General features: G+C 53.5%; 1 protein-coding gene across 1 annotated transcript in view; it reads right to left on the bottom strand.

Annotated features, from left to right (window-relative positions):
• Positions 1–21,910: 21,910 nt before the first annotated feature.
• Positions 21,911–24,545, bottom strand: part of BABAM2 (BRISC and BRCA1 A complex member 2) — a 408,503-nt gene continuing 405,868 nt past the window's right edge. The window contains exon 12 of the mRNA XM_081484262.1: positions 21,911–22,289. Coding sequence (XP_081340388.1) covers positions 22,226–22,289 — 64 coding nt within the window. The 3' untranslated portion in view covers positions 21,911–22,225. The remainder of the gene's footprint in view (positions 22,290–24,545) is intronic.

Here is a 24,545-nt window from a genome sequence, read left to right as displayed (position 1 = left end):
AATCATTACGTCCTGATGGTTACATCCTGGTACCAAAGGCATTTCCCCAACCACCCCAGTAGGGAGAGCTGCCAGGCCAGCTGCTGAGCTGGCTTCCCTGCTCCCTCCATCTGGCTCAGGGGAACTGGGATGGGGGTCGGCTGCACTTGGGCCCCCAGGAGCTGGTACATTTTGTGCTGGGCTCCAACGGGCTCTCTGGGAGGAAAGCAAGCAGGGGATTTCTCCCACTGCACAGAGGCTCGCAGCTGAGGATGGAAGCCCATGAGGTGCTGGGAAAACACCCCTGGAGCCTGGCTTAGGAAGGGGGCACTCCACTAGCCAAAAGGTGGGTGAGAGCTGGGGGGCCCACAAGTCTTTTGCAAAGGATTTTTGCACAGGACTGGAGGGCATTTCCCATTGTCCCCCAAACCTGTATGTACATGTGAAGGGGCCAGATGGGGCAGGGGAGAGGGAGGCTTGGAAGGTTCCATCCCCTGGTGCTACCTAGCTCTGTGCAGGTGGTTTGGGGCCACACCCAGGACTGCACTCCCTGTCAGGGGTCCTGGAGGCGATGCCATGAGACCCTTGCCCACTGGGTCCCCCAATCTTTCCAGTGACTCAGTATGGAGCGCCCCACTCACCTTCCCCTCGCCTCCTGGCATTTGAGAGAAGGGGAAGTGTGTGGGCAGCTCTGGGATTTCTCGGTGACCGTTCCCAGGCCCCCTTCCCTGGGGCACTGGCTGCTCTGGCTGCTGGGAAGCGGCCCGTGGGAGGGGCCACTCTGCCTCAGAGGGAAGGCCCTTCGGGTCTCACTGACTTGGCTTCTCTCAGAGCTGCCAACTCTGCTCCTGAGACGGCTGAGGGCTTCACTTTAGGGCAGCGGTCCTGGGCCCCCAGCTCCCCAGGTTCCGAAGGTGGGGAGTGGAATGGCATGAAGAGGAGCCCCAAGTTTCTCAGGGGTGGATTCAAAAAGTGGAGCGGGAAGGCCGGGGAGAATCTCTGCCCAAGACATTGCCATTTAAAACGTCGCACCAGAAAAATCTTCTTGTCTCCTGAAAAGCTGGTGCACTTCCTTTTTATCAGAAAAAGAGAGCTTGGCACCAACAGCATCATCTTTAGGACAAGCCAGCCTGGAAGCTGTGTTCTGAGGCCACAGCCACTCAGCCCGCGGTTCTGGGACAACTCTCTCCTCTTCTACCTCAGCCTTGTATTCCTTTAAACCAGACTTTAAAGGCCTCTTATGCCTGTATTTTCCATTGTGGGTCATCTCTAACCTATTTGGAAACAGTCAGGACAGACTGAGTGAATGAATGAATGGATGGTACAGTCCCTGCGTAAATGCCAGGCCCTGTTCTAAGCACCTTATGGTATCGACTTATTTAAGCTTCCCAGCAACCCTCTGAGAAGACAGTTCCAGCATTCCCATTTCACAGTCAAGGGACTAAAGCACAGTGAGAATGAAAGCTGACCTCAGGTTAAGGTTGCCTGGATCTGCACCTTCCTTTCTATGGGCACTATCCTGCCTCTGAGAATGAGTGAGAAGAGCACATAAGCACAGAGGTGAAGGAAGGGGAGCGGAATGGGAGAGGGGAGCGATGGTGCTGGAGGGTCAGAGCCCATGCTGGCAATGCTGGTGGAGGTGGTGCTGCGGGGAGGACTGCTGAGGAATCTGGCTGCTTCTAGCTCTGCCATGAGAGGGTTCCTTCAGGTGCAAACACAAGGCAGCTGGTGCTATGGGAAGCTGGTTCCTGGCTTGCTCGTGACCTTGGATAAGCTCCTTACCCTCTCTTGGCCTCACTCTGCCCATCTAGGAGACAGTGGGATTCAGGAATCTGGGAGGCCTTTCAGCTGAGACACACCGAGGCTCTTGCCACAGAGGAGCCAGTGCAGGGGTGAGCTCCGAGGGTCGGCAGCCTGGCTCCAGTAGAACCCGGATGGCATGGGATCAGGGCGGGAGGATGCCAAGCTCTGATAGCTTTGGGGCCCAGGCTTCAAGACCAAACTACCCACTCCTCCTGGAGAACCGCTGGGTTCTCAGAGCTGGGAAGAAACCCAGAGACCATCTAATCTGCCCTCTCATTGTACAGACAAGCAAACTGATCCTGGGGAAGGGAAGAGAACTCCGCAGGCCTACCACTAAGCCCCGGCAGATGGAGGGCTGGACCCCAGTTGCCTGCCTCTTGGCCCACCTTCCACTGCCAGTGGTTCTTTTTCCTTAAAGCCCTAGCTGCCAAGCGAGATGACTGCAGGCGGGAGAGACCCCAGAACATCTAGCTGGGCCAGCGGGATCTCTGGCCGTCCCTCTGGCCCTCATGTCGCCTCGGGCCGTGAGTCACAGAAGCATCACTGTGACACCAACCCAGTGAACCATGACTTTTGAGGTCAAGCATTGCTTATGACTAATCCTCACACTTAAGGTGCTGAGTTGGCCCTGGGAAACCGGCAAGGGAGGCTAAGTCTGTTTCTGGCAGCCTCCCCTGGGCCCTGGACCCCCAGGACACTTCCCCAGTTCCATATCCACATGCCAGGGCTCCTCAATCCCAAGCTTGCTCTCTGCGCAAAGCTGGGGGTGCCTTGGAAGGAATCTGATGGGTATTTTATACTGGGATGGTAACAGCTATGCCAGGGAGGGAAAGTCCCTTGGCGAGTTGGGGGCAGGGGTTGGGACTGTGTTCTGGCTCCTGGGCTCTTGATAGATAAGCACGTGCTTGCAGAGAAATCCTGTCCCCTCTCTGCTCTCAGTTTTCTCCTCTATAAAGAGAGAGCTCCTGCTGGGTGTCACTACATTGTTAACGCACTCTGAACTTCGAGGTTGATGAAGTGCTCTCTCTCCCATTGTGTATTTGCATTGTAAGAAAAAGATCTGAAAAGGGTGAGCCTCAACCCAAACAGCTGTGAGTCCAGTGAAGATACCTTGGCTAACTCCCCAAACAGCTGTGAGTCCAGTGAAGATACCTTGGCTAACTCTCTGCACCAAGCCCTCCCATCTCCCACCCCATACAGCGGCCCCTGCAGCTCTCAGAGTAGGTCAAAGCTGGAGCAATGGCCCCTCCCGGAGGCAGAAGGATTGGACCTGGGGCAGGTCAGTGCACACCATAGGATCAAGGATCTCACCTATCCCTGAGGGCATCACATTTACCCTTACACTCCCACCCAGGCCCCACAAATTCCCTTTGGGCACTGCCTCCCCAACGCATGCAGCCCTGGAGAGGGGGTGTGGAAGCCCCTTCTGGCTTTGGCTTCCCCAGATAGCTTTCTATCCTCACACAAGTTGTCCACGTTTCCTCCTACACAGAGGGTACCCCCCCTCCATCCCTGCTCACCAGCCCATCAGGACAGTGTCTGGGCCTACCCTTCAGAGCCAATTTCTCCAGAGAAAGTTGCTCAAAGGATAGAGAAAGGAATGGAATGAGACTGAAGAGTGGGGTTCATGTTAGGAAACCTCTTAGCTTATAAGGCAGGACATGGAACAAATGAAGAAACTGAGCCTCCGAGGGTAACCCAAAAACTAGGAGGGGGGTGGGGCTTGGACCTGGAAGCCCTCCACCCAGGCCCTGGAAAGGAAACAGGCTTGTTGTTTTAAGGTTGGAAGCACACAGCAGAGGCCCCACCAGCCCCTCTCCCTCATCTCTGTGTGGGGATCATGCCGACCTCACAGGGTGCCATCTCAGGGGGTGCTGTTGAGGAGGTAACAGGGTCAGGGACCCACATAAACGGCCCTTACTGTCAATATTATTATCATTATTACTCTTTATACCCACCCCAGTAAACATGATCCTTGCTGCCTCAGGTGCCAAGGAGCCACCCCGCCCCAGGGCCCCTGCCCGCAGCACCCCAGGAAGCCACCCTGCCTGGCCTCTGACGTCCATCCTGTCTGGGAGCCCTCTCCTTTCTTGTGGTTCCATGTTTGGAAATCTCCCTCTGTTTTCCCGGCTCTCCTCTGACCAGAATGGCCCAAGCTCTCTGTCCCTATGTGCACATGAGTAACTTTTGCTAAAAAGCAAACATCACTGGGGCACCCAGCCTCGTGGTTTCAGGCTGTGCGGTTTACCTCATGACGTCATCTTCCTTCCTCCAGATAAACCAGAAGAGACTCTACTGCTCAAAATCTTGCTGGTCCTGGGAAATGGGGCCTGCACGGTCCTTTGAAGGTTCGGAAAGGGCAGCCGAAGGCATCCCCAGGCCAGGCGTCCCCAGGCTGACCTGGGATGGCCAAAGGGGGTTTTCTAGCACCGAGAACCTGGGTTGGTACAGGCTTGGACAGAGCTCTCTACATGTGGGAATCAGGCTCAGGCCAGGAGCTGGGGACCCTGAGGCTGGTCAGGAAGGGCTGGGACCTCCAGGGTCCCAGGTGACAGAACCAGGAACCCCAGCCACGATCCACAGAGGACCCTCCCCTTCCTCAAACCAGGCCACAAACCCCTCCCTGCCCCCTGCCAACCCCACAACGGATGGAGGATTCCAGGGCTGGGGGACAGGGAACGGGCAGCTTACTTCTGTTGAACATCCACCTTCTCCCAGGCTCTGTGCTCTATTATCTCAAGTAATGTTTTAACCGCCCTTTGAAGTAGGTAGTTTACAGAGTGCTCAGTGACAGATGACAGACCTAAAGCTCAGAGAGGTTTGAGACTTGCCCAAGGCCCCAGTGAGCCATGGGACTGGCACACAGTCAGTGTTCAAGAATGTCTGCTGCATAGAAATGAGCCCCGATGGTAACTTCTAGAGAAGCAGAGGTCTCCAGGACTCCCAGGACAAGACCAGTTCCTTTCCAGGGGCACCTGCACCCATGGTGGGAGGGGTCCTGGCCAAGCAGGGCCTCCTCAGAAAGAGCTTGGACTTCAGGCTGGGGCCAGGGATGGCCAGAGCGACCCAGAGTCAGCTCAGTTCAGGCCTGTCCACTGCTGGGGAATGTGATGGCCCTTCTGCCTTCCCAGGGGGCCCCATTTCCTTCTACGTGACACAAATCCTTGCTGGACCTCCACCCTGTGCCTGTCCCGCTCACTCTGCAGGGTGCCGCAGGGAACGAAGGGAGGGGAGAGGACACCGAGACAAAAAGACCTGGTTCCCAGCCTCTGGGAACCTGCACTCTTTGCAGACATAATGACAGGGCAGGGGCCAGCACCGCCACAGTGTTCGTGATCATTGTGTGACTGTGTGCCCAGCCCCACACTCAGCGTGTCACACGCTTGTCTCATTGAACTGCTGTTTAAAAACAACCTGCAGAGGCTTCCCTGGTGGCTCAGTGGTCAAGAATCCGCCTGCCAACACGGGAGACACAGGTTCGATCCCTGATCCGGGAAGATCCCACATGCCGTGGGAACGACTAAGCCTGTGAGCCACCAATTCCTGAACCTGTGCTCTAGAGCCCAGGAACTGCAACTACTGAGCTCTTGTGCTACAACTACTGAAGCCCACTCACCTTCTCTGTGCTCCGCAACAAGAGAAGCCACCTCAATGAGAAGCCCACACATCGCAACTAGAGAGTAGCCCCAGCTCTTTGCAACTAGAGAAAAGGCCACATAGTAATGAAGACCCAGTACAGCCAAAAATAAATAAGCACATAAACATTTTTTAAAAACCCTGAAAAGTGGCTACTGTTTCCATTTTATAGATGAGGAAGATGAGCTTCAGTCTCTTGCTCCAAGTCACCCAGCTAGGAAATGGCAGAGCTGAGATTCAAATCTGGGACAGTCAAGACCATAGGACTGTGGTCCTGACCAGAGCGCTCCAGTAACTTTGACCTGAAGCAGGAACCCCATTCCAGAAAGCTGGACTGAGGGAGGGATGAAAGGGAGCCAGGGGCCTGTGAAGGGAACAGAGGAGGCAAAGGGCACTCTCAAGAGGGGTGCAGCCTGAGTCAAGGTTCATGGTACAAATCGCCCCATTAGGACGGAACCTGGGCGTGGGAAGGGGGTGCCTTTGGGGAGAGATGAAGGACTGAGACGGCAAAGCAGATGCTAGGGTACAGACCCCACCCTGGTGCAGCTTAGGCTCTTCGCAGAAGCTTGTGTCCTCGGAGTCAATGGCCAGTCCAGGTGGGAGCTTCTCCAGGGCTGGGCCACCCTCCTCTGCTCTGTGTCAACCTCCCGCCTTACTCCCTGTGGCCCAGATGTCTTTCTGGGTCAGCTGTTGGGACTAAGCTGTCCCCAAGCGAGCGGAAAGCATGAGCCACTCAGAGACTGCTGAGTCTGTGGGCTGAGCTGGAGATCTGGACAATGATGGGAGCAGATAGCACCCACGTGGGTGGTCTCCGGGAGAGCCGGGGAGGAAACCAGGCGGGGCGCCTCTGTCCTTGGCCTGGGCTCCCAGAGCTCAGCTGGAGCAGGCACATCCACGCTGCAGGCTGGGTTGGCTGCAGGGCCTCCAGGCCCCTCGGAATCTGTCCCCCAGATCATTGCTGGTCATCATGAATCACTCCTAGGCAGCCATAGCTGCCTGCCTGCCCACCCTGCCAGCAGCTCCTGGTTGGGGTGGAGAGGTCTCTCCTGCACCAGAGGGTGGGAGGGGGTGATAATTCCACAGCCACAGTCCTGGGCAGCCCCTCTCCGCTCTCCGCCCTCGGCCACCCTCTCCTCTTGTCAGCCCATCGTCTGCTCCTCCATCAACAGGAGCTGCTCTCTGGGGCCCCAGAGCAGGCTGGACCCTGGGCTGGTCTGCTGGGCCCAAGGGTGACTGGGAGGTAGGGAGGTAGGGCCAAGGGCAGTGAGCCCTGAGCGAAGGCACTGGGCTGGTGTCTGAGCCCAGCTCCCCCTGGCTCACGCTCCTGGCAGGAGGCCCAGGCTCAGAGCCGGCCTCACAGGCTGCTTCGTGACTGAGAAGCTGCCTCCTGGGCCCTGCTCTGGGTGGGAGGGACCTGGGAAAGTCAAGTTGTGGGGCCTGCATGGCCTTGTGGGGCCGGCCCAGGCTGTGTGTGGGGGCCCGAAAAGCATGGAAAAGCCATTTTCTTCTTTAGGCATCTGGGTAAAGATTGATGGACTCAGCAGGAAGTCTTTTCCAATTATCCAGACTTGGCCTGGCAGCCGGGCCCCCGGGGGAAGCAGGTTTGCCTCCTTCGGTCCTTAGAAGGCTCCTCGCTCTCCTTGCTGCCATGGTAATTAATGAGGGCCTCTCTGAGGGGCGGGCAGCATTTTTCCATACCAACCTGCCATCCAGCTGCCCTGCTGCGGCCCTGGCTCTGGAACCCAGGAGGAATAAGGTCCCCAGGTCATGGTAGCCGTCCCCCGAGTGAGCTGGGTAAGGCCCACTTAAAGGCCAAGCTTGGGTGACACAGGGACAGAGATGGGGCCACCACAGGCTCTCAGGCCATCTCGTGTGTAGTGGCTGTGGCGGCCACAAGGACCTCTGCAGGTGGCCAGGATGGTGAGGGTCAGACACCAATGACCAGCCCCTCAATTTCTCTGGAAGCCATCGGCTAGACCTCTGCTCTCAAAGAGCACGATGCCCAGGGGAACCCCGCTCCTAGGCACTGCTCTCCACTTCAGTTTTGAAGGTTGAGTAAGAAGGACTTCCCCGGTGGCTCAGATGGTAAAGAGTCTGCCTGCAATGCAGGAGACCCAGGTTCAATCCCTGGACCAGAAAGATCCCCTGGAGAAGGAAATAGCAACCCACTCCAGTATTCTTGCCTGGAGAATTCCATGGACAGAGGGGTCTGGAGGGCTATCGTCCATGGGGTTGCAAAAGAGTCAGACACGACTGAGCGATGACACCTTTTCACTTTCAAGAAGGGCCAGTGCCTGGTTGGATGAGGGATTAGAGAGAGTGGGGGTGTTGTCTCTTGGCAACTTGGGGTGCTATCATCTGAGCCCAAGGCCCCTCTGGGCCTATGTATTCACCCTCTAACTCCAGAGGATCCCCAATCCCATCTGCTTCCAAGGTGGGATGACTGAGGTCTTGTCTGCCTGGCTCCAATTGCTCTATGGGGTCAGTACTCTAAAGACTCACAAACTTTCTCTCTACTCGTAACTAAAAATCATGAAAAAGTCCAAACACACTCAAAAACAGGAAAAAGTATCGTGACCCATGCCTCTACCCCTGCCATCAGCCCACCATTCAGCTCCAATACCCATCAGCATTTTCTAATCTCTCCTACTTCCCACTCCACTTTCTAAAAATATTTGGAAATAATCCTAGACATCAAGTTATTACCCATAAGTACTTCTCGTCTCCTGGCAGGGTCCACGTGGAAGTGACCTGAGCAGTTTCCACATCAGTCTCCTTTGGGTCAGGGCCTGCCCTTGTCACCTCTGTAGTCCAGCTCCTAGCTCTGTTCTTCAGGGAGAGATCACTGAGCTGAGGTGACCCGTGATGTGACCTGTGTGCTGAATGACAATCTCCAGCTCTAATTTCTATGTCCGAGAAATCAGTCTGCTGCTCCTAGAAGGAGTATGACCTAGAGATTGTTGTGGAAACTGCTCAGGCTGCTTTCACATGGCCACTGCCAGGAGACGAGCCTTCCTAGAACATCCTGGCTCCAGGAAGACGGGACTTCTCCCTGCCTCAGGGCTCCTGTCCATCACCTCCTCTGAGAAGCCCTCCCTGACCAGCCTGGGGTTGCTCCTGTGCCTCAACTCCCCAGCCTCAACCCTTCAGCCCTGTTAAGATGACTATGCGGTGTGTCTGGGGCTTTCTGAAGGGCAGCACTGTGTTCTGCTTCACATGCAGCCATCACACCAGGGAAGTCCCGTATGTTTGCAGCATGACTGAGGGTGGGCGAATAAAGGATTAAATTTGCAGGAGAACAAGTTGGTGGAGTAAAGAAATGACTGGAAGCATGTGGCAATGGGGAAATGCTCTTTGTTAGAGTCTCTGTCCATCTTCAGAAACTGGAAAACAGATGGAGCAGGTGAAAGTGTTGGAGACACTTCTCTGCTGGCAAGAGGGTCTCCTGCCCCTGCCCATCAGCCAGAGCTTGTCCTGTCCAGTGTCCTGTGTCGTTGACCTCTCTGAAGCCACAGGGCAGTTTCTCTCCCTGCCCTGGGCTGGGAACAGGCATGGGGCTCAGCGCAGGCCCAGACTCTGCGCCTGCTGATGGGGTCTGTTTGCACAGCATCATCTGGTTTCAATCCAGTGGAATCTTCCAACTTTCCACGGGAACGTCTTCTATTTTAAACTCTCCCGGATGGGCTGGGCAAACCCAGCCTGAGCAGCCTGTGAGCCCCTGAGCAACTGCTGGGGGACTCACCTCCCCCAACCAGCCAGCCCCCCATCAGCAGGAGCAGGCACGGCTGGGGAGGGGTGCTCCAGCTCCACCCAGGACTCCCTGGGTGACCTCAAGCCCATCCCTCTTCCTTCTGGACCACAGTCTCCTCATCTTTACAGTGGAGGGTTAATAGCAGGATTCAAATCCTGGCACCACCCTCAGTTAACTATATGAATGTTACAGAGCTCCCCAGGCTTCAGTTTCTTCATCTGTAAAATGGAAATAAGTTGAGTGGTTAGGATTATATGAGCGAAGTTCTCTGCACAGTGTCTGGGTAATGGCAAGGCCTACACTTGGTTGTTCAGTCGCTCAGTCGTGTTCAACTCTTTGCGACCCCATGGAATGCAACGTGACAGGCTTCCCTGCCCTTTGCCACCCTCCGGAGCTTGTTCAAAGGCCCACACCAAGTGCAGGTTATTATGGATCCGGAATTTCTTATCTAGAACCTTTGGTCACTTGTGTTTCAGAGTTTATACGTTATTGCATTTTTTAGTAAGGTAATATAAATACCTCATCTAATGCAGTGAGGTCTGGGCAGCACCCCATGATGAAATGCATTGCTATTTCTTCATTAATGCCCATGACTATTCACCCTAAGTGGGAAAAATTATAGGTAGCCTCATGTTTGATCAGGCCAGATTCTTATGCCAAGTAAGTTATAAAAAAAAACAACTTGGGTTTTCAGTGCTTTGGGGAGTTTGGAATGGCAGATGAAGGACTGGGGAAGGTATATCGTTATTATGCTGGTCTATTCAGGAGGAAATGTTGGAATGCTTTCCACTGCTCTGTGGTGGCTCCAGGCCATGGACAGGGCGGGCAACGTGTGGAGCCAAACATGAAGGGTGGCAGGGCACTCCCTCCTGCCCAACTGGACCGCCCACCATGGCCTGCCCTGGAGAGTGCCCAGTCAGGCGGGGCCTCCACCAGTCACTGGGCACCTTTGCGTGAATTTGAGTAAAGCACCCCTCCATGCGGGGCTTCCCAGGAGGCTCGGTGGTAAAGAATCCGCCTGCCGATACAAGAGACACAGGTTGGACCCCTGGCTTGGGAAGATCCCCTGGAGAAGGACGTGGCAACCCACTCCAGTATCCTTGCCTGGGAAATCCCATGGACAGGGGAGCCTGGCAGGTTACAGTTCCAGGTGTTCACAAAGAGTCAGACATGACTTAGTGACTAAACAAAAGCAATCCCCCTGGGCAGGCTCAGCACCCATGGGAGTGAGACAAAATCAACAGACAGCAAACTGTAAGCTGGGAATGCATCTTGTCCTCTGGGCAGGCCAGCACCACACCAGCAAACCACACAGCCCAACAGAGGGGCCCTGCCCTGACGGACACTGACAGACACCGGAGGGGCTAGCTTCACCCTCACGCTCACCTAGGTCTAAGAGCTGTGAACGACAGAAGCTGCCTGTGGCGCAGAGCAGTGGAAGGAGCCCCCTCAGGTCAGGCCATCTATCTGGGGGTACCTGAGGCTGATTTCTGACACATCTCCCTCCCTCTCCTCACTCCCCTCTGCTTTGGTCACTTGGGCCCTGGGACACAGGCTCAGGGTGGTGTGGGGAGAAGGGAAAAAGCTCCTTTCATCTTAGAATCCAAGTGGGATTCTGGACTGACATCCCCATGGGATCATCTCAACCAACACCTGTCCCAAAGAAGGGGTGCCCTGTCCTGGACATTCCCCCAGAGCTGTAGCATTTACAGATCACTGTTACGGACTCCAACTCGATACTCACAGAGTCTCATTACCCCTGCTGTATATCTCAAAAAAAAACCAGGTTCAGCGGTGAAGTGACTGGCCCAAGGTCACACAGCAGCGGCTGGTGGAGCCTAGGCTTTCTGTCTCCCCTTCTAGGGCTCTCTTTCCCACACGTCTTGGCCACTGGGGTCCCCACCTCACAGCTCACCCAGCAGTGGCCTCACAGGGACACCTTCCCCACTGCCCAGATGGATCCTGAGGGCAGACACCAGCCAAAGGCAGGTATGGGAGAAGGCGTTGCCCAGCAGCTGGGGTGGGACCTGGCCCCAGGGTCCCAGCCGTGTTGGCCAGGAGGCGTCCTGTGCTTGTACCACCTTGAGCTTGGGGAATTCCCCCTTGCTGGCTGCCCAAGGGTTAAACACAACATGTCAGCTAACAATAAAACACAAAGAGCAAACAAGACAACAGCCGGTGTGGATAAAGGAGATTAATGCTTATAAAAATGCATTGAGCCCCTGGAAGAAAGGAGACGCCAAACACGAAGCTTCCTTCCCCAGACTTGGGTCACCGTCAGATGGCTCTGAACCTCATAATGGAGGCGGAGGTGGGGGGGTTGGCAAGGTCCACCGCTCAGGGCATCCTGTGAGGAAGCGGGGTGGACACCAGCACCCAGACTCGAGCGGACAGTCTTGCCAACATCATGCAGACCACAAGGCAGAGGGAGGTCAGCTCTGGCCCCGTGTGTGCGGCCTCGCCAGCCTCAGGGCTCCGGTCGGCATGGGTGGGCCCCAGGGGCTCAGAGTAGGGCCAGGGACCCTGAGGATCGGGCCCTGGCCTACCACAGTTTTCAGGTGTTGCAGCCCCACTTGTGGGGTAAGGGTGGCTCTGGTGGGGCTCTGGGTGGGCCAGGGGCTGAGACAAGAAGAGGCAGGAGCCCAAAGCAGATACGTCTGGCCTGGATGGGAATGGACATCACGTGAGGAAATAGTATCCAAAACAGATGCAGCGTCTTGGCTCCCAGGCGGGACAGAAGGAAAGAGGCGACCAGCCCAGGGCCGGGCCAGGATTCCAGCTACCACTGTCCCCTCTTGGCCTTCCCCAGGCCCATGGGCTCTCCAATGCTGCTGCTGCTGCTAAGTCGCTTCAGTCGTGTCCGACTCTGTGCGACCCCATAGACGGCAGCCCACCAGGCTCCCCCGTCCCTGAGATTCTCCAGGCAAGAACACTGGAGTGGGTTGCCATTTCCTTCTCCAGTGCGTGAAAGTGAAGTCGCTCAGTCGTGTCCGACTCTTTGCGACCCCATGGACTGCAGCCCGCCAGGCTCCTCTGTCCACGGGATTTTTCAGGCAAGAGGACTGGAGTGGGGTGCCATGGGCTCTCCGATAGTGAGCTGCAGTTACAGCCTCGGCTGGCCAGGGAGCTCTTCCAAAATAGGCCAGGTGACCTACATCAGGGCTGCTGGCGGTCTCTACAGAGTAGCTGTGGCCGGGGGTGGGGTGGGGTGGTGGTGGTGGCCCTGACAGGGGAAGCCCCCCTGCATATCATGACCTTCCTGCCTTCTTTCAGGGCATCTTCCCTCCCTTCTCATCCTCATGCTGGCCCCATGATACTGGGGAAGAGCCTGCTTGGCCCCTGCCTCAGCTGAGTCCAAGAGGAAGGTGAAAAATTACTGGAGTCAGATTGGGCTTTTAGCCTCATGCTGGGTCCCTGCTCTTCTCTGGGCCTCAGGATGCCCACCTGTGTTAGCATTAGCCCCGATAATCTTGATGGCCCTCAGAAACCTACACATTGGTGACCCACGGATAAGAGCCACAGTAAAAGTTGTCCATTGCCTGGTAGGGCCCCCTGCCACCTGTCTTTCCCACCGAGTGGCAGGAGTAGAGGCAGAGAGAAGGGTTGAGGGTGAGAGAAACATGGGAAGGGCTGGGCTCTGGGTCTCTCCTCACTGCCCAGACCTCCTGTGTCCCAGGGAGATTCAAGGGCTTCACTGCTCTTTGCCTGCCACCCCTGGATGTTCTGGGTTCCAGCACTGAATTTCAGGATGGGTTCCCAGGGTACCCGAGGCAAGTCTGTACCAGGCCTGGGGATGGGGCAGGTTCCGGGAAGGGACGGCGGAGGGCCATGCCCTGCCCCTTTCGCTTTCCTCCTTTAGGTCTTGGCTCAAATGTCACCTCCTCAGTGAGGCCTTCCCTGACCACCCTCGTTAAAAGCGCACTCCTACCCCTCCCTGTTTTATTTTCCTCCTCTCTTATCGTCTACCATGTGCACAATTTCCTCTGTATCCTGTTCGTGCTCTCTCCCGCCCCGGAAGCTCCATGAGGGCAGGGACTATTATGCTCTATGCACCGCTGTTCTCAAACAGTGCCTAGGCACCAAGTACATGCTCGAGCAATAATTGAGTATGCATCCAAACTAGGCATCATGTGCTCCTTAGCCCCGTTGCAGAGCCTGCCAGGAAGCTGGAACATCATGGTGAGGTAAAGGGATAAAGTATTGGTGGGGCCAAGAGGCTGAATGTGTGCACAGCTGGCCCCTCTTCCAGGAAGCCCTCCCTGATGTGCATGGCCTGGACCTAAGCAGTGTGAATCTGCTTTCACCACACAGCTCATCGCTGTTTTCCCTGTCAGCAGTGGGGGTTGAGGGGAGGAGTTGTTGCTCTTCAGTCACTCAGTCATATCCAACTCTTTGCAACCCCATGGACTGCAGCATGCCAGGCTTGCCAAACCCTAACCCTTCACCATCTCCCGGACCTTGCTCAAACTCATGTCCATCAAGTCGGTGATACCATCCAACCATCTCATCCTCTGTTGTCCCCTTCTCCTCCCGCCTTTAGTCTTTCCCAGCATCAAGGTCTTTTCCAATGAGTCAGCTCTTCGCATCAGGTGGCCAAAGTATTGGAGCTTCAGCATCAGTCCTTCCAATTAATATTCAGGATCAATTTCCTTTAGGATTGACTGGTTTGAACTCTTTGCAGTCCAAGGGGCTCTCAAGAGTCTTCTCCAAAACCACAGTTCAAAAGTATCAATTCTTTAGCGCTCAGCCTTCTTTATGGTCCAACTTTAACATCCATACATGACTAGTGTAAGAACCATAGCTTTGACTAGACCGAACTTTGGTACTTGCCTTATCCTCCTGGCACTTCTGGGGCAGGGCTGGTTTTATCATCAGTACAGCCTCAGTGCCAGGATCAGGGGCGGGGTGCTGACAAACAGAATTCCTACTTTCTGGGGAAGCAACTCCCACATCTGGGCCCATAGAAAGTACTCAATAAACAAGTGTGGAAGGGATGGAGGGCTACCTGGCTGGGCACTGATTTCTGTTCTACTTCACATATGTTTATCCTAAACTGACAGCCTGGGATCACCTGTGTCCTCCTTGAACTCAGTCCATCTTTCAGCTCCAGGATGGCCCTAGCATCTCTTCCTACAGCCTCCGCAGGGCTGGCCATCCTTCCATGGGTGTAGGACTCTCCTCAAGGTTTCTGGATGACGTTACCGTCTCCAGCCCTGGAAACCTGCTTTTCACTCTCTGGGTGGCCTGTCAAGACCCTGGCAGCTCACAAGTGGAGGGGGGGGGAGGGGATACTAGAGAGGGAGCTCTGATGGTTACACTGAGAGTTCCTTCTGTTTCTCCATTTAACCCCTGGGCCTGGCCCAGGCAGACCAGGCTTTCCAACCGGGAGTTCGAAAGGCAGGAAAGAGATCCACCATTGACAGTCAAGATTTTAAGGAAGGTTAATACCTATTGCCTGTTTACCAGCAAGCAGAAACCCCAGCTAGTAAAGTGTTCTAGTTTTGACTGGAAATGTGCCCACTCAGTGAGGTAACTTCCAGTCTCCGGTGCTCACTGGAATGTAAGCAAGTATGTAGGTCATTGGTTTCAAATGATTACTTAAGAAATGCAATGGAATAAGCAAAATTTTCTGGAATAAGAGGGTCTTAGGACCTTGACAGAAGTGACAAGTTGGGGAGCCCAGGTTCACTCAGCACAGGCTTGCTGAGGACCCTGGGAGAGGAGGAGGAGGCTGTGGGCCAGTGGGACTGCAGGAGGCTGGCAGCAAGGGTTCCCAGATGTTCTAGGAAGGAGCAGCATCTATCAGGCTGGATGGCAGGGGCAGAAAAGGATTTTTGTTTTTGCTCAGGGGCAGGGAGGTTAAAGGAAAGGAAGCAGTTAAGAAGAGGGCGAGGAATAGCCTGTGTCCGACTGAAAACGTGCTAACACCAAAGACAGCCTTGTCTGGGCATTGACTCTGCCAGCGCTGGTCTCAGCGTCCCTCATGGCTGGATTCACCGAGTCTGCTGCCAGGCCCAGGACACGGGCAGTTGCCCCATTTCGCAGGGTAGGAAACTGAGGTCAAGTGGCTTACTCAAGTCCACGCCTCCAGAAAGTGGTGGAGGCAGCATTTGACTCAGGCCAGCTGGCTGCAGAGCCCACGGCCTCAACTTTGACAACAAGCCAATTAGCCCAGGGCTTGGTTTCACCCACACGAGGCTCCAGCCTGGGGAGAGTTCTGAAAGGGGTCACTGCCTGGTGGTTGCTGGCTGCTGACCGGCCAACAGCTGGAGTGGGCGGTGGGGGTGGGGGGCGCCACCAGTTCCGGGAGGCTGGGGTGACAGCAGGTGAGGCAAGGGGCAGCCCGGGGGCAGCCTGGGGTGTTGGTGCAGGTGGAAAGTGGGGAGATGGCTGGGTTGTGCAACCTGTTGGCCAGCACAGGTCGAGCACCATGGTGTGGAGTTGGGGTGAGGTGTCTGCCCCGACCTGGGCCTGCGCTGAGTCCCGGGAGTGACCACTGGGACTGGATAAGCAGGGTCAGGTCAGCTAAATCCCCGGCTGTGTGCATGTGTGGGTGTGCACATGCTTCCAGGTGAACTGCGTCTCCCCTCAGGGCGGTCTGGCCTGTTAGCAACCCCTGTCCCAGTCCTCATGTTCCCAGGCATGGCATGACACCAGCCTCCAGCTGGGCTATAAAATAAATCCAAGGGAAAACCCCTCCAAGAGCCTACTTGAACTCATGCATCCGCATGACCTGTGTCATTCAAAATTTCCCCTGGGGAGGTGGGAGATGCTGCCTTCCTCAAATGATCTTGACATTCTCAGGAATTGCCAGCAGAGCCCTGACCCCTCCCTTTGACTCTCTCTCTGCAGCAGTGGCCTGTCCTAGTGCTTTGAAGGGTCAGAGGACCAAGAAGGCAATGGATGCGAAGGACCTGGAACAAGGGCCTGGAATATCATTCACGGTGCCACCCACCACCTTATTTCTAGAGGTACCTGGTACCCTCCTAACTTCTACTCTGTTGGCACCTGCCCAAACAGTCACAGGTCTCTGGGAACTGGGGAGTTCCATTTTGTGGCAGAAATGTGGTCATGGGGTCGAAAGAAATGAATTTTCTTGAGTGGCTTCTAAGGGCATATTCCAAGAGAACCTGGAATGAGGAGACCTCTGTAGAGGGACTCTGCTCCCTGGGGGCTTCAAAGAAGGGGTTGGTGGGCTCTACTTTGGAGGAACAAGTATGTCCCATACCATCTGGCTCATCCCAAGATAGTACCAAGGCAGCTGACCCAGGGCAGAGAGGGCCATCTGGTCACTCCTGGGGCCTGTGGGGCTACTTTTATTGCCATCATTAGTCATAATTCATCGTGATCCTAACCATAACCTTGCAGGCTTGTAAAGTGTGGTTCTTCTCAGGGAATCAGAGAATAATGAAGGAGCCAATGTGGGAACCCTAAAGAAGAAAACATGAGTTACATTAGGAAATAACCCTTGGAGTTATTTCATATTTAACCTGGAGTCAGTCATGGATCCTGCTGTCTTTGGTAATACCTTGGTAATTTTCCTTAATGATTACAACTATTTTCATCTTGCTTTTCCCAGATATTAGGCCATTATTTCAACCAAGTGTGTGTTGGACTTTAACCTGAGAATATGGCACAAGCTTTGAAGTCAGACTTTTTTTTAAACTGTAAGCTGACCCTGGCTCAACTATCTGAAAACCAACTGGTATTTATATATATATTTAGGTAGCCACATATACAGACCTATCCATGTTTACAAAGACTGCTGCAGAGCATCTTAGCTGAGGCACAGACACACAGAACCACTGTATGAAGCCTGGCCTTGGAACCAGCAGCCTTGGGCATCTGACCCTGACCAGTCCCAACCACCCAAGTCCCTCTTCCTCCTGGGGAAAATAGTGAAAACAGGTATATGAATGTCTTATACAGAGCTATGCACACAGTAGATGCTCAATAAATCTCTCCTCATTTGGGGAAGCTGGAAAAAGGAAGTAGAAACAGAGATCTGAGTTCACTTCCTTTGTGTAATCAGGAAGGGGATGGAAAAGGAGAGAACGAGGGTTAGGGAGGGAAAGTTAGAAACGATGGATGAATAAGGAAATGTACCAGTTTCCTGTCTGTGGGTAAGTTATTTAACTTCTTTGAGGCATAGTTTCTCTGTAAGATGGGGATCGTAACACCTACCTCGCTTAGTTGTTGCGAGGATTAGAAAAGCAGCTAGTGGGACTTCACTGGTGGTCCAGTGGCTAAGACTGCAAGCTCCCAGTGCAGGCAGCCTGGGTTCCATCCCTGACTAGGGAACTAGATCCCACATGCCACAACTAAAGATCCTGGATGCTGCAACTAAGATCGAATATCCCATGTGTCACAACTTAAGACCCAGAGCAGCTAAGTAAATAAATAAATATTTGTAAAAAAAAAGAAAGAAAAGCAGCTAGTGCGGAATTATCACTCATAGCTCCCTAAGGGCAGTGATCAGTGTGACCTCCACTCAGTACACTGTGACTATTACATATCTGGCCTACTCTCTTGGCTTTTATTCTCCTGCCACTGCACATAAGCACCAAAGATACATAAAGAGGATGTTTCTTCTCTTGTTTTCATATTTAAAAGCACCAGTGAATTAAGACGATGCCATTGAGAGAATTCGATGTCACCTTACCATTAAATGCTGTTTTAACATTCACGTTAAGAACTGTGGGACAGGCCAGTCCCCATGAACTGGGGCAGATTCTGGGCTCTTTCTATTATAGGTTCAAGTAAGAGGCCAACCGAGTGTGGTCGTTTCTCTGGCTAGGCTGTGACTCCAAAACAAGGGCCTGTAGCTGTCAGGAACTGAAACTGAGTCAGAAGCAAAAGTAGCTTGTGCTGTTCTGATTCTCCTGCCCATGGGAGGTGGGGGCAAAAAAGCAGGTCGCTGCAAGCGCCTGGGGACCTGCTGAGAGTTAAAGCAAGACTGGTGGGGGGACAGGGGAGGAGGGAACATTCATGGATACATCTAATCCCTCCTTTATTAAAATCAGGATGACATCATTTTCTCTTCTTAGTCATAAAGACAGGGTCACTCTTCCAAAGGCCACACTCATCGGCAAAACTTTTTTTTGGGTCTCCACACTGTACAACATTCAGGATCTTAGTTCCCCCACCAGGGATCAAACCCATGCCTCCTGCAGTGGAAGCATGGAGTCTTAACCACTGGACTGACAGGGAAGTTCAAGCAGGACTTTCAAATAAGGGCATTCTGACTTATTAGGAAAAGGCCAAAGTCAACATCAAAAAATCCTTTTTCTGCTCTGTAACAGCCACGTTTAGCAAACGTTTCTGTGTGCCAAGCTCCTTACTTGGTGCTTCATGTACTTTTCTTATTTAATTCTCACCACTCCGGGAGGTAGATGGTATGTATTCCCATTTTACAGACAAGGATAACAAAACTCAGCGAGATTTAAGATCCACACTAGAGCCTGCTCACTCCAAGAGGCTTCCACCACGTGGCTCTCCGTGCTCTCCCCAAACCTGCATCTTGTGACCTCATGCTGGGAGCTCGGAATTGGTCATGGTGGGAGCATTCACACCATGAAAAGCAGCAAATGATACAAACGAGGCTCCTCCTCCCCCAACCCTCATCTTCTACCCTTGTCTTCTTTTTTAAACTGCTGAAGAACAGCTTGTTATATATTTGCTAGTGACTCAGTGGGCAGAGCCAGGATTCAAATATAAGTCTCTCTCCTCCTCAAGCTCACCCACTTTCCAGTTCATCCTGAGGAATAAATGGGCCCCATCTCTCTGTTGGTGGTGGGTCCTCAGGAAGCCAAACGGATGGGAGAAGGACGAATACTTGCTTCTCCAGTCTCTTGTGCCTCCTCCCCGGCACCCCAGGAGATGCCCTGATCAGCTATTAGCAGCAAACATTCATAACATCCAAGTCCTTTTCCTTGTCTATGCTGAGCTTAAAGACGCAACTGAAATTACAAGGGCTGAGTAAGCTGGAGACAGGATTTACGAGGTAATAATAATGTGCTCTCATATATGGTACTTTTCATCTTCGAAGCATTTTATAGCCATTTACTAATTAGTCCTGGGCTGCACTCTGTGTGTGGATACAATGCAGCGATGCGCCGAACTAGCAAGAAGTGTTTAAAAAACACACAGGCGAAAAAAAAAAAAAAAACAAAAAACACACAGGCGACTGTTGCCCATTTACAAGCGCCACTTCTTCTGTTGCTGTTGGGGGTGGAGATAAAAATCTCACAAATACTGGTTCTGAGTCCCTGGCACTTGAACTATGAAGTGGCTATTGTCACCTTCTGTTGTTTGGTTGCCCCTAAGAAAAGCAGCCCAAACCTTCCCTCTGTGCTACTGGGGCTGAAAGCCTTCTCAAAAATCCTATCATCTCCATGCTCACAAAGCTACACATAGTACATCATCCTTCACTGGGGAAAAAACCTGTTTGTTTACTAGTGTGCATGTGTGTTTAGTTGCTCAGTCATGTCTGACTCTTTGCGACCCCATGGACTGTAGCCCACCAAGTTCCTCTGTCCATGGCATTCTCCAGGCAAGAATGCTGGAGTGGGTTGCCATTTCCTACTCTAGGGGATCTTCCCGACCCATGGATTGAACCTGAGTCTCTTGCATCTCTTGCACTGCAGGCAGATCCTTTACCACTGAGCCACCAGGGAAGCCCTTGTTTCCTAGAGTTACGGGCAAAAGTGAGAAGCGGCACTGGATCTGGAGCATGGGCTGAGTCCCAACTGGCACCGACTAGCTGGTGATCACGGGTAACTAAATTAACCTCTCTGATCTTGTTTCCTCATCTGTGGAACAGGGGCGACTCTCCTCACTTGTTTATTTCACAGGTCTGCTGTAGAGATGTGCTGAGATAAAGCACAGATAGTACTTCTTTGGTCGGGTGTGCTTCACAGATGTGTGGGCTACCAGGGATGATCTGGCCAGCCTGAGCCGTCTGGACCCCTAGAGGTTGGCAAGGGCAGGAAGGCCACTCCTGGGTTGCACTGCCCAGTACTGGCTGCTGCCACCACTGACTGGCTATTTGAAATGCCAAGGGTCCAGGCCGTGTGATCGCACCCATCTCATAACTGCCAACCAGCCCCTGCTAGAACTCGAGCTGGAAACCCCTACTGGGTCTGAAACAAAGTTTGACTCAGTCTACTCTTGGTTCCGTGGGCAGCGAGCCCAATCCATGCCCCTCCATCCTAAGTGACCGTGTCACGGAGCAGGAGAGTGGAGCTTGGCCCACAGCTGGCCTGACGTAGAGGAGGCAAGCAGCTGGCCACAGTCAGGAGAGACTCCAGTGTGGTCATGACCACCTGCTCAACAGAATCACCTGGGGAGTTTTATCAAAATCCAGACACCCAAGCCTCAGCTAACAAGATGTGATTCAGCAGGCCGGCAGTGGGGCCCTGGGCAGTGGTTCTTTAAAAAGCTCCCAGAGTGGTTCTGACTACACAGAGAAGGGACTTACTCAGGGTCACACAGCTGGCTGATGGCAGAGCTGGGGTGCAGACACGGGACACTGGACTGTTCTCTGTCACAGGAATTCCCAACGCTTCAAGGTGAAGTACTCACGTGATGAAAGATCCCAGAGGAGGGCAGCCCTTCAGCTGGAAGCCAAACTGAGAGGTCTCTTCTAGCGGTTCCCCTGCCTCCTGAGAACATTCTTGAGTGCTGGAGAATACCGGAAGGAGGGGTGTCCCTCACCGGCCCCCACAAGGGGACCCTTTCAGGGGCTCCCTGAGCTGGCTCCCTTTCAGGTTTACATGGGCTCCAGGAGCCACAAGAGGAGCTGAGGGAACAGTTAGGGGCTGGGTTCCACCTGTGCAGGCCCTACAGCGGGTGGGAGGCATGTGAGTTGAAGAAAGGAGACCAGGCCACGCAGGCCAGTTTGTTTCTCTCACCTCCGTGCCAGGGTCCCAATTCCAGGGCTGAAAGCCCTCAGGGTGGAACCCCACTAAACTAAACTAGACCTTGTCCAGTGGACAAACTGGCCATGGTCAGCCTGGGTGTAAGCTGAGGGAAGTCATGTCATGGCTCCCAGCTCCTAGGTTTGCCCTCATTTACTGGGAGTATTTCTTTAGCTTGTGGGCCTTGGTTCTCACTTCTGACCCTAAAGGGCATAGCAGGGGAGAGAGATTCGGGGGGTGGAAACAGATGACTTCTAAAACCCCGCCCAGTTCTGATAATCCACAAATTTAGGGGAGACGGAGCTCACTCAGGGTACCTTCCCCAGCCTCGTTCCTGGGTGGCGGTGGAGCTGGCAGGCCTGAGCCCAGGGTTTGCCCACAGGACCCTACCTGTGTCTTCCAGGTATAATTCACAGAGTGCTTCATAAGCCCAAACAACTCTCCCAATGGCATCGGGAGGAGGGACGGGAGAAGAGAGATACATTTCTTGAGGCATTCAACAAGCTTTAATGACTTTAATGACGGCCTCCTGGGTCAGGATGGGCTTTGTACCTGGAGTACACACAAGGGCCTGGAGGGGGCTGGAGGCAAGGCTGGTGCTGGAACCTAGTTGTTCCTGAGCACCGGTCTTGGGCCCGGCTGGGAAGTGGCTGAAACCTTGCCAGCTGGTCAGACTCCTTCAGGCAGCACCTTTACAAGTGGAGGACTGTCCAAAATGGGAAACACTGGGGTGTCAAACACACAGGCATTCGTTTCAGGGGAAAGAGAAAAGCAAAGGTGTGTTTAATCTGAAAACTTAAAAAGAGGACTCAGAGACAAAGGCTTTGGAATCAGAGTGTGTGCATTTAGGATGTCTTACTTTCCCTGGAAAAATACAGCATCATGATTTGTGACTTTATTTCTTTCAACTAAGAAATATACTGCAGGAAACAAAGAGGGAGCCACCAGAGGCAGGGGGCTCTGGGATCCAGGTTCCCGCCAGCCAGCTCAAGTCTGGGTTCCAGTCGGGGAGCAAAGCTGCTGTGTGAGCGAAACGCTGCCATGAAGACATTCCAATGGCTTCCAGGAAGCAGCCATATGTGCTGACACGCATGTGGACAGAGTAGTCTGGCTGGCTACCTCTCAAGACTGGTGTTTCCTAGAGCTTTCCATTGGCAAACGCTGCCTCCTGGAACTGAGGGACAAAGGTTTTGAAATAAGCCCTGGTGGGAAAAGGGGAGAAAAAAAAACTGTGGTTAGCACAAACAACTTGAAAAAAAAAAAAGTGCAACTCAGAGCATTCAACCTAACTCAGAACAGTTGTTATTTATTGTTCATGCATCTTGGGTTGGATTTTCCTTCTCTGCTGATGCAAAGCCTTCTGGATTTTTCCAAGAGAGGTCCATGCTGTTCACTGCCGTGCTCTCTCATGGATGCTTAAAGGGCCTGTATTCAGAACTTCCTGGCTGCCAATTCCCATCAGACATCAGTACTCAGGTTCTGTCTGCCCTTTCCCAGGTAAAAACCAAGGGTCCAAGCTACAAGCCAGAGAGTGACCAAGCCAAGCAACCAGTCATTTGTGTGATCTGAAATATCAACAGGGTTGCACTTTTCACTCAATTGGATCTTCAACTCATACAGACAAAGAAAAGAAAAAAGTGCTGATCGTTCAATTGTGTCTGACTCTTTGCGACCCTGTGGACTGTATCCCACCAGGCTCCTCTATCCATGGGGTTTCCCAGGCAAGAATACTGGAGTGGGATGCCATTTCCTTTTCCAGGGGATCTTTCTGACCCAGGGATCAAACCTAGGTCTCCTGTGTATAGATAAGCAAGGCCTAATACAAGGAATTTCTAAGTGATCCATGGTCTCCATTTATTTGCAAACATATTCGTGGTTTGATCTACTGGAAAGAAAACCAGGCTGGGTGTCAGGAGAGCCTTCTCAGACTAGCAACAGGATCTGGGATGGACCATTTGGTTCTTCCGGCACCCATATTCGAACCTGTAGAAGTGGACTCTCCATTCAATAGCAGGAGGCTGTGCCCGGCACTGTCTGAGGTGCCAGGGGTTGGGAGATGCCCCAGACATAGCACCCCATGCAGGTGAGCTCAGTTTCGAGGAGCAGCAGACACAGAAGAAATACCAACTGCTGTGGTGAGGGCACTTGCGGAGGTGCCATGAGGCACCAGCCTGGGGCAATCGACGGAGGAGGAGGTGAAGCAGGCATTTTACACATGTTCCAGGCGAAAGACACAGCAGGAGCAGAGGCCTGGGGAGCATGGGACTGCTGCTCGTGAGCTGGGAACTAAACCCTCTTCCAGAAGAGAAAGGGCACAGTGGGAAGTGGAGGGCAACAAGATGGAGAGGTTGGGGTGGGCACCTTGTGTGCCTCCCGGTCCTCCCTCCCTTGCCCCTGATGCCGGTGAGATCAGAGCAGCTGACTTACCCAGCAGTGGCTCACCCGGACCTGTGACATGAGCTAGATGACCTGTCACCATCGGTACCATAAAGGCCTCAGGTACCTTACCCAAGTCTATGTTATTAATATTTAGGATATAGTCCTAGTAAACTTGGTGCTCCAGGCTCCCAGGAGATCAGAAGCACTAGGAGTCAGGGTGCTCACTTAAAGGCAGAAGACAGACGTGCTGAAGCTGTGAGAGGCAACGAGGTGACGTCCACCAGTGAGAAAAGAGCAGAGAACTGCTCAGGAGTCAAGAAGCTCAAACAGGTGGTTCAATGTCAGGCGAGGAGCCCCACAAACTCAGCAGCCCTGGGGTTGCCATGAAGTAGCCACACAGAGCGTCTGACACCTGCCTGATCCCCTCCCTGCAACGCCAGGTCACGGGAAGCCCTCTTTCACATTTCAGGGATTTGCTCAGATTTTTCAGTCCTAGCCTCTGCAGCCTCTCTGCAGCGGCTCCTGCGTCTGGAAGCTACTGCCCGGACATTTACACATCCAGACCTGCTCCCTCCTTCCTCTCCCTGCTCCGCCTCACCCCCAGGTGACGTCTCTCCTTGGCCTCTTCCAGTCCTGCTCTCCACTCCCCTTGCTTCCTCTCAGGCTTGAAACACCCTCAGCAGAGAACACCTCCCCCTGCCCCTAGAATCTGGGTCTCCAGTCCTTCTCTCCCAAACTGCCAGTCTCGCATTTCCAACCAGGACATCATGACCTGAACGTCTATCATTCATCCAAGCCAGTGTGTGCCACATGGACGTGTTCATTGCTATTACGCATTTGAAAGTGCGTCGGGCCCTGGTACTTCTGTAACAGAACCCTCACTTTCCACTTCTCCCTAAACCTCTGCAGCGAATTCATCCTGCAGCTTCTTCCTCTTCCTCTCTGGTGTCCCCACACCCTGGGCTCCCTGCCTTGTTACTTTTTACAACACTGCTGTTTCTTCCTGGGATACAAGGCTTCATCTTCCTGCTGCAGGTAAATGAACTCTCTTTGAGCGTGGGTCTGTGTCCCTACCCCAA

This window comes from Giraffa tippelskirchi, chromosome 4 (assembly GCF_054371585.1).
Source record: "Giraffa tippelskirchi isolate mGirTip1 chromosome 4, T2T-mGirTip1v1.2.pri, whole genome shotgun sequence".
NCBI lineage: Eukaryota > Metazoa > Chordata > Mammalia > Artiodactyla > Giraffidae > Giraffa > Giraffa tippelskirchi.
Note: the sequence above shows the minus strand (reverse complement) of the source record. Positions and strands in the feature narration are given on the sequence as shown.